The 10,380-nt window shown below is 42.6% G+C and overlaps 1 protein-coding gene across 1 annotated transcript; it reads left to right on the plus strand.

Annotated features, from left to right (window-relative positions):
* The first annotated feature begins 4,829 nt into the window (after window positions 1-4,829).
* On the plus strand, window positions 4,830-8,826 carry LOC126386511 (uncharacterized). The gene is made up of 3 exons (XM_050038906.1): window positions 4,830-4,980; window positions 5,544-5,693; window positions 7,257-8,826. Exons 2-3 carry the CDS (start codon window positions 5,546-5,548, stop codon window positions 8,372-8,374), a joined length of 1,266 nt encoding a protein of 421 aa, XP_049894863.1. The 5' UTR covers window positions 4,830-4,980; window positions 5,544-5,545; the 3' UTR covers window positions 8,375-8,826.
* The last annotated feature ends 1,554 nt before the right edge of the window (window positions 8,827-10,380 follow it).

The raw sequence follows: 10,380 nt of genomic DNA on the forward strand, positions 1-10,380 counted from the left end.
ACATAGAAATATTTCCATTTTGCCTTTATTGGACAGGACAGGTAAGTGTGAAAGGGGGAGAGAGAGAGAGAGGGGGGATGACATGCAGCAAAGGGCCACAGGCTGGATTCGAACCCGGGCCGCTGCAGCAACAGCCTTGTATATGGGGCGCCTGCTCTATCCACTAAGCCACCAATGCCCCGCCACTTTTGCATTTTTATACAGAACCCAATGACGGCGGCATCATTACACTCCAGTGTGTGATTTTAGAGAGCTTCCAAGCATCGGGGAATCAGTAGAGGGGTGATGGTCGTGACATTTAACACAACAGCGTCGGCAGTGCTTTATAAACAAATAATGGTAAATGGACTGCTCTTGTATAGCGCTTTTCTGGTTTCTGGTCAACATAGGGGCTGGATGAGCCGGGGATTGAACCCTGACCTTCCCATTAGCCGACAACCTGCTCTCTGAGTCACAGCCCCTATGGTATAACATGGTATAACTATCATTTACTGTCTCTGCTATGTGGTGGCTAATTTCATTCTCTGCCCCCAGACGTTATTACCTCATTGTTTTCCTAATTAGTGGACATTTTTGGCAGCTGTTCCTCTTCTTTGAGATAGTCGCTAACTGATAACAGCTACTTTTTAAATCTTGCGTGGCGGGTCACACACATAACATGTCATCAAACTGTCACATTCATGCTGCCCATGATTTGGTCTAGTTGGTAGTCCCATTTATAGAGACATTGTTTTGGCCCTGTTACGACCCCCATTTCCAGCTCAGAGGGGGAACAACTCCTTCCCCCCATTCCACAATTGTACCTTTTATACAGATTGGCGAGTTGGCGAGGTGGCATGATGGCGTGAAATTCTTGCCTTAAAGAGGCAGTGTAAAAGGGGCTAATGAGTAGTCTACTACATACTGCTTCAGAGGCTTTTCACTCTGACCAGTATACAGCTCTCTGGAAAAAAACAATGAATTATTGTTGTCATATTCAAAGATATCTTAAAACAGTAGTGGTAGAACACTATTGCTAAGGCACTGCCAGCACTTTTGATCTGTAAATGGACAACAGCGGACAACCTGAGACATATTGAACCGCTGTTCATCATCTGTGTAAATGGATGAACATTTGCAGAATGTACCTCCTTACGCTAAAGGAAAGGTAAAACTTTGGAGATGTTGTTATTTATAGGTTATAATGCAATGGTTTTACTGATCCAGCCTGCTTGAGATCAAACTGGGGCTTTATGTGGTCCGTGAACTAAAATGAGTTTGACGACCCTGCTGTAGTTTGTGGTGCTTTTGAGTTTTATTGCATATCATATTTTGTCCATCCCAATCTGGATACGGATATTCAAAATAGTAGAAACACCCCATTGTGTGCTTTTCATGCCCTTGCATCTTTTATAGTTATGTGCGCTTGCGCCCTCATGTATATTGGAAACACTTATCAAGTTAACATTACCACAAACACTATAACCTTCAAAACCATCACAAAGTTGACTCGAAACCTTCCTGACACAGTTTTGTGCCTACTAAACTGTCAACTAGGTGCAAACAGTGACAAATGTCCAAGTCTTATTCATCCAGTTGTATGCTCAGTACTTTCCCAAAACATGCATTACAATGTAAAACCTCCCGCCTACAAGTAGCGTGCCCTGAGAGAGCCTTAGCATGCATGTGCGTATGAGCTCCACTTGAGCAGAGTTCAAACGCACTTTGTACTGATGTTTTTAAATCGGAATGTTTGGCTCAATGAGACTTGGATCATACTGCAGGAGCTGTGTCAGTTTGTGAATGGATGTTTTGATATAGTTTTGCTTTTGTTAAACACAGTCTCTGTTTACTTCAATTCATGAGGAATGTTTGCCCTTTTTCTCTTCCACTGTGGAGGCATGTGAGAAAAATACTGTTGTCTTTACAAATTCACAGTAGCATGCGATAAATAACTGATATACAAATGTTCATGTGAAGTATTCCTTTAAGTGTGATCATCAGCATTAAAAGCTTACCCTGTTATTATCATGCACGCTGTAAGTTTCTGAGCAGGCCACATTTTGGCACACATGGCTGCTTTCTTACCCACTCCACAGTGTTTGCACACGTACATACAAAGTAACACAAAGACTTTCAAATTTGTGTTTCCCTATTCATAGGAAATGCAAAACAGTATCTTGGACATGAGTCACACTCAAGATACAAAAGAGGATAAGAAGGAAATGACTGCAGCACTCTGCCACACTTCTACAGTGCCCTCGCTGCCAGTCTACAGTATGGATATTACAAACACACTAAATACAAGCTGTTTACATTTGCACTGTTAAATTGTATTTAGTAAATGTTTCAAACGTTGCTCAGCCTGCTTATGATAAAAGGTACACTGCACTTACAGAACTGTCACATCACTGCTATTGAGTCACAAAGTGCTTCCAACGTCCCTAAACTAATGACAAGTTACCTTCAAGACTTTTTCAAATGCCATTCAGACATAAATTTTAGACTGATTTTACATAACCAAAATTCAACATGAACTGACATCACTTACTTTAGGTTAGGGACAATTTTGCCCAAATGTTTACTGCGACATAAAACACGACTTGAAGGTAGAACAGAACTGTGTTTTCTTGGCAATTTTGCGTGTCTTAATCTGCAAATGGGATTCCACTGCCTCAATTCCCATTGTGCCGAGTTTAAAACGCGTTTTGTATAAAATACACTGAGACTCGTACACATGGCATTGTACCGGTTTCAGCCACGTCGCAAAAATCTTGGTTAGATGGCAAAATTTCATTGAATTTCTTATGTCGTCCAGGGTCCAGTGAGAGCCAGCTCACAGACAATGGTTCCTCTGCTCTGAGCATCCTGGGTTCCGCCATCCTGATCTTTGAGGCATTCGGTCAATTCTATTAAAAAAAGACGTAACCATTCATTCATTTTCTGTAACTGCTTATCGTGTTTGGGTTCGTGGGGGGGCTGGAGCCTATCTCAGCTGACATTGGGAGAGAGGTGGGGTACATTTTGGACAGGTCACCAGACTATCACAGGACTGACACATAGAGACAGACAACCACTCACACACAAATTCACACCTACAGACAATTTAGAGTCACCAATTAACCTGCATGTCTTTGGATGGTGGGAGGAAGCTGGAGTACCCAGAAAAAACCCACGTTGACCTGGGAGGAACATGCAAAGTCCACACAAAAGGGCTCCCCCACCCTGGGTTTGAACCCCCCACCTCAGGAATCCTCTTGCTGTGAGGCAACAATGCTAAACACTGCACCACCGTGCTGCCCAAACCAATTATTTTCAGACTTTACACTGAACGTCAGACAAAAACAATTCATAAATTCTATTTGTTAGCATTTTTAAGATGTTTGAAAGATTGATTTAATATATTTTAATGCCAAGTCAGGCTTTATTTTTAGATAAATCAATTCAATCTTTTAGACTTCTTAAGGATTCGCAGGAACCTAGTACTCTCTCTCTGCTGCAGCTTTTCATGAGCTTAAACATGATGCTATTATTGAGACCTTCAAAAACTGAACAGATCTTGTTTGTTTTCTGTTTGGCAAAAAAAAAAAGTCACAAATCGAGGCTTTCTATGAGCTTTATCTGACTCTACTTTGCACAATTTCCTGCTTCCTGCTGCACATGTATCTCGGTAAACAAAAGTCAATAAAACCTGATAAGAAAATGTGGTCTGCAAACCTCTTCTTGTATCAGTGGAACATGCAGACATATCTGTGAGCCTCCTGTTTTCGAAAAGCAGTCTTGCCACCAGGTTCATTTAGAGGCTTTTTTTAATCATATTACGCAAACTTCCTCAGCATGTCTGGTTGTCACAGAACTCTAAATGTTCAGTTTTAGGACGTCTTGACTACTTTGGCTTAGAAGATGAGTTTCAGAGTTTATTCTTGACGCTGAAAGCCACGGTAAAAAACAATCTCACCCCAAGGTAAGTGGCTGTTCTGGATGTTTCGATCGATCGTATCACGCTCATCAACTTTCGAAAGAGCTTTTAAACCAACATGGGTGACAAGTCTTTTAAGGGCTTGGAAACAACAAAAATGAAAATTTAAACATTTAAACATCACCATCTCATGTGATGCGTCAAAAGTGCCACAATTAAATTTCACCCGCAGCCTATTTTAAAGTCTTCTGATGAAAAACGAGATCCTAACCAAACGTTTTTCGCATCTAATTCCATCTGTGAGGCGCATTGTGTTTCAAGCCAGTTTTTTCAAAGTTCCGTTTGAACAAGAGGTGCATCTAAATTAAAATGTCTTGTGACTGACCTGACATTTAGATGTAATCGGAGAACAGATAATGAGGAAGCGTTCCCAGGAGGAACTTATAGATACATAATGCACAACGCAGCACTCCTCTGTTTGTTAAATAGGACCATCCCATCTGTCCAATCTTAACGGGGTCTGAGGTTAAAATGAAGCATTTAAAAGTGTGAATGAATAATATGTGTTATGTGATCTACAGTCTAATCCTGCTTTAAGAAACACCCTGCATGTGTGTATTTGCTGTAACCTTTGAAATAACATACTGTAGTTTGAACAAGGTGGGTGTAGCACAGGAATGTTTGTACTTTCTCAGTGAAAATGAAACATCTTTTATTCAGTCTGCCCTTCACCGATGTCAACACACTGATATACTGACACACACACACACACACACACACGCTGAAACACACACACACGCACCGACATGCACTTTGCATCTCTCACTGTTAGTTAGTTAGTTGTTAGACAGGTTTTCTTGTCTGTACAAACAGTGCCACACCCTCCAAGCCGCACATGTTCTCTCACCTCTCGCAGGCCAGGTGCAGCAGGGAGCACGGGAGGTGGGGAGGCGAGGGGGAAGCAGGAGGGAGGGGGTGTCATTATCCCCATGAGGGCGGAGCAACAGGGGGAAGTGAAGGCAACTGATGAAACATTTGAAGCTCATATTGACATGCAGCTCTAAAGGTTCCTGTGATTCCAGGTAAGAACTTCACAGCAGTTGTTTTAACTACATTCATAGTTTTCTGTTGCAGGTAGTTTGAATGTTCATACTGGAAGCACACGATAGAGATAATGGAGAAGTTTCAACAGGTTGAACCAGTCTGACTGTGCAGTATCATGGTCAGTAGGTCGGTTTATTTACACTCACTTCCCAGCACCAGAGTCTGTGTGTAAATTTGCATCTGTTTTACATTACTGAGGAATTTCATGGCATTTGTTTATTAATTTCTGGTGTTAAATATCATTTTAAATATCATATTGAGGGCAGAGAACTCATTTTTGATCGACTGTAAACAGCTGTCTGGTCCAGGGTTCACTACTAATGTAAACAACAAAAATATTGATCTTCAACCACGGGGCAGAAACATTCCCTGACAGTGGGAAGATCATGTAAAAACATTACATACAGATATATTTAACACCATTGGGGGGGTGTTTACTGACAGCAGAGTGCCTGGCATTCCTGAACTCCTCCACCCTGAGGCTAAAGGAGAACCAGTTTTTCGATATGCTGAACCGCGTGAATGTGTTGTCTTGTTGTAGCCATGGATGGTGTGTTGGAAGGAGCGGTGGTGTTGTGTGTGGGTAAACTGGCCTGCAGTCTCCTCTTCCTGCCCTCGCTGGCTGCCCCCTACAGTCTGGTCAGCTTCTGCTGCTGCTGCCTCCTGGTCTTCACCGACTTCCTGGTCACAGGTCAGTATGGAGGCATGACTGGGTGCATCGGACTTCATCAGCGCCACCTGTAATGTTCCAAATGTGTATCGTAAAGTGGATATTGTTACAATATTTTCTCATTTAAGACATTATAGCTGAACTGAATCGACTGAATGGTCAAAGTAGAGCAATAAAATGACGGTTACAAGTCATTTTAAGAGCACAAACAGCCAAACATTTCTTAGTTCAGCTTCTCAGCTGTGAGGATTTGCTTTGTCCTTTGTGATAGTACGCTGAATATCTTTGGCTTTTAGAGAGTTAGATGGACAAAACAAGTAATCTGAAGGTGTAAATACTGTTTAAAAGGTGTACTATGCAGGAATTGACAGTTACTGTTCATTAACACGCCCACGAGTGAAAGTAAAAGTAAAAAGCAATCTGTTATTTCACCGTCATTTTGGAACGAGTTTTGTCTGTTTGCTGATTTGCCGCCATATTTGTGTTTTTTATATTATTTTATATATAATATTTTCTTGTAATTTTTTTAATCTAGCATGAACACCACAACCTATCCCCCCTAAAAAACAAAATAGAAAACAAACAAACAAACAAAAAAATTCAACACCTCACACAAGACCACTGTACCTGGATGTGACTAACAGCTTACAATGGAGCCAGTTCAGAGATTAGTCCACAGTTGATAAAGGTAATGTCTCTATATACTCGATGAACGGCATCATATCTTTTTTTCAGGACATAGGTGATCTTCTCTAGAGGCATTTGCATTGGAAAATTGTCATTTCTGATGTCCACTTTGATATAGAGAGGGGGGATCTGACTTCCAGGTTAATGCAATACACTTCCTGGAGCTTTAATTTAATTTCAAATTTGAAGTCCTGGATCTAATGGAATTGGTGTGTCCATAATTTTAGTGAGTGTGTCACCCAAATCATACCAAAATGTAACTTTCGTGCAGTGCCATTTGCAGTGTGGCATAGTGCCTTCTGCAGTGCCACATCTGAAGGCTCAACCTTACCTATGCGCTGTACCCAGGAACGTCCTGAACACAGTAAAATAAGAGGAAAATAATAAAATACAGGCAGAGGGCAGCGTCTGCAGATAAATACACTGCTACACACTTCTAGTGGGTCATAAGTGATGATTGGGGGGGTACTTTTGTATTAGTCCATACATTGTTTTTAGAAAAATCCTGCATAGTATATCTTCAAAGAAATTTTGATGGGCATTTGTCACTGTTTATCGATCGATTAACTGATAATGAAAATAAATCTTTTCAGTGAAGTAGGAGACATCTTGTGTGAAATGGATAATAATTGCACTTTAATAGATTGTGGATTTTTCAAAGAGGGATGCAGAATTTCTATCTTGGTAATTCAATTTTTCTTCTGTGGAAAAAACATATCAAACACAAATTGATATTCCAAGCAGATCTCTTAAAACATGTCTTGAGGGGGTCTTTTATTTTTCCCAATTAGCTGAGCTGCTCCATCATCTTTACACACACCTCTGGTTGGGAACCACTGCTCTAATCCAGTCCGATCCCCTAACTCACTGACACTTTGTTATTTTTTTATCCCACAGTTTTTCTGACTTTCCTTTACATCTTTGAGTCCTGGCTGACTGAGTTGTCCCCGATTGGTGATGCCATTGCCCTGCGCTTCCTGCTCTTTCTCAGCCACACATACGGTGCCGTGTTGCTCCTGACCACACCTCTGATCGCCGTGGAGACTCTGACCAGACTGCTGTGGCCTCAGTCTGTCGTCGCTCAGAGTCAAAGAGTGGGCTCTGATGGACAGCATTGTTATGTTGGGGAGGTAACTGTGGAAGAGCAGCAGGAGGACAACAAAGACAGAGAAAAGACATCGTCTCATGCTGTCAGTTACCTCTGCTGCCTGTCAGTGTGGGTCGTTGTCGCCGTCAATGTCAGGTGGCGATGGAAGCAGGAGGAAATGTGGGCCACTGCCTGTGTGCACACAACAAACTCCCTCATCAGATGTTTGCCCAACCTGCTCAGCCCCATGCCCAGCACTGTGAATCCCTGCTGGGGCATGGCCTTCCTCTCCTTCCTCCTGTTCCTCCTGACTGTGAGTATCGGCCTTCAGAGAAGCCAACAGGCCCCTACACAGACGGCGAGGACACACAGAGAGAAACGCAACATTAACAATAACTGTGACAGTTGCTTGCAAGACCTTGTTCCAGCGCCGTCTGCTGCGCCCTCCAAGCCTGTGAACTCTGGGGTGTTGGAGTCAGAGCCAGCACAGTGTGTTGACCCAGAGAAAACAGAGAGCAGCTGCACTGTTCACAGAGCGTATTCCTGGAACAGGGTGCAGATGTTGGCGCATCACCATGGAGACTTTGTCCTCATCTCCCCTGAGTGTTTGCCCGCAGAGAGAGAAGGACAGGAGCAGGAAAGGACAAAGAGAGGTATACCTCTGACATTTATCATGGAGGAACATGTGGTCTCACAATACAGGAGCCAAAGTGGGTGGCGACAGTGGGGTTTTCCCCACCCGGGGGCGACTGTAATGATAGGGTTCATGAGTGCACTCTCCATCTTTGTGCTGCCTCTTAACCTCAGTGTGAACATTCTTCTGATCAGGACTATAGAGACTCTGCTGGAGCTGTGCATCAAATCTTTAATTTCGTCTGCACCCAACACAAGCAACACATCCACCTCTCACAATGAAACACTCGTGTGAAACCAGACCGGTGTGGAGTAATGTAGACGCTTATTGGAGGCTATTTGCAACAGGATCAGCAGATTAATATTGCACGTGTGGAGACGGCACGTCTACATGTCAACACTGGTTCGAATGAAGTGTAAATAAGCACTTCTGAGCTGCTATTCACATGTGGAGTATGATGTGGAAACTGCTGAAAGGTGCTGAGGAGGCAGGTTGAGACGTGCTTGGTAGTAAGAAAGTAAATGAGACTGAAACAGACGTCTGCTTTTTACTGTTCAGAGCCTTAAGATCTGCAGCGATTTGTCATTACACACTGGGTTATAGAGCAAGCCTCTCCAGCGTAAATAAGACTAATCCAGGGGCAAACAGTGTTTTGAAAGCAGTAATATGAAGTGTGCTGATGCTGCATCTCATAAACCTTTCATAAAGCAATGTATAAATAAATACTGAGTGACTTGAGGCTGTAACACAGATTTTGTTCCTCTTCTTTATAGTTTTGTCTCTGCTTTTAAATCAGATGGGTTCAAAGGATTGTGCTACTCCTCAGAGGTGAAAAAGTCACCAAGTACATTGTGTACTGTGCTTTAGTAAAGTTTTAAAGCACTTGTACTTTAGTTTTTCCGTTTATACTTCTGCTCCACTATACATTTCAGGGAGGAATATTTGGCTTTTTACTTTTTACTTACTTTACATTAAAAGTACATATGCACCAATATATTTTATTTAGGATAAGCCCCTTGAGATGGGTCATCTTGTTGTCAAAGGGTCCGACACATAGTAAAAACAATCAAATTAACAGCGTTAGAGTGGCAACAGAAAAAAAGGCCAAACAATTGCGAAAAGCGACACGTAGAGAAGCCAGCGACACGTAGAGAAGCCAGCAGGGTTGTTTACCGTTTGCTGAGCCGAGAGGCTGCATGTAGGCTGCATGAAATGTTAAAGCATTTTCCACCTAAGTTATTACATATATTTGAGTTATCTACAAGTTTACTGTACTGTTTGTCATCTACTCGCTTTCAAATGTCCGCCACGGACATTTACACAATGTCACGGATAAACATGGGTAAATGCATGAAAAAAAATCATCACATATCACCTCTGATAATGGTTTATTCATTTAAAAACACATTGTGCTCGTTTAGCACACTATTTCATGTAGTTTTTATCTGCTGGAGGGTCGCGTAGGGGAGCGTAGCGCGACAAAAATAGAAGAGCCGCGTAAAATAGAGAGTTGTCGCGCGACAGACGGGGGTTGTCGCGCTGCTCCCGTTGCCGGTGGAGCCGCTGTAATTGATTAACAGGGGGGCGAGCTGCTACGGGACTCGCGCTGCAGACGTGTCGCGCCGCTGAGCCCGGCCGTACGGTCCCTCGCCGCCTCCTGCGTGCCTCGCTCTCAAATGACTGTGCATACTTGTTGTAGACTTGTGATACGCAAGCTTTGCCTCACAGAGTTTGCACTGCACCTCATTTTCGTTTATTTTGTCGAAGTTGTTCCACACGGAACTTTTTGATGACTGTAGTAGTCTCTGCATGATTCTCCTGTTTGTAGAAGAGCATCAAACTAGCTGGTAGCCCATCTCACACCGCTGTAGCAATCCTATACTGCCCCCGTGCGGTTAGGAACTGAATTGTATGTCAAATAAAGGGGGGAAATAAGACGGCGAATAGTAATAGTCGCATTAAAAAATCGATTTTTCAAAATAAAACGACTATTCGAAAATTCGAAAATCGTGACCCATCCCTACTACATTTGTATACAGAGCAGGTCTTTATCCATGGAGTCCACCATGTTCTTCAACAGTAAAGCAGAACGGACAAATCAAAATCCGGCTCATGTTATCTTGTTTTTGCACCCACCACCATAGTTCTCCTATATGCTTGGCATATGGGAGAAGTTTCAGTTCTGCAACCTCACCTCTAGATGCCACTAAATCCTACACACTAGACCTTTAACTGTTCATCCAAGAGAGTCTCTCTCTAAACTTCATAACTAACATACTGTGCTACATACTGCAAATTGA

Source organism: Epinephelus moara, chromosome 24, assembly GCF_006386435.1.
Source record: "Epinephelus moara isolate mb chromosome 24, YSFRI_EMoa_1.0, whole genome shotgun sequence".
Classification (NCBI taxonomy): Eukaryota; Metazoa; Chordata; class Actinopteri; order Perciformes; family Serranidae; genus Epinephelus; species Epinephelus moara.

What these genes read in the sequence shown, in the direction of transcription:
- LOC126386511 (XM_050038906.1), top strand. Translation starts at nt 5,546, where the DNA reads ATGGATGGTGTGTTGGAAGGAGCGGTGGTGTTGTGTGTGGGTAAACTG. An exon ending in CACCGACTTCCTGGTCACAG is followed by an intron (nt 5,694 to 7,256) that starts GTCAGTATGGAG and finishes TTTATCCCACAG; the next exon opens with TTTTTCTGACTTTCCTTTAC.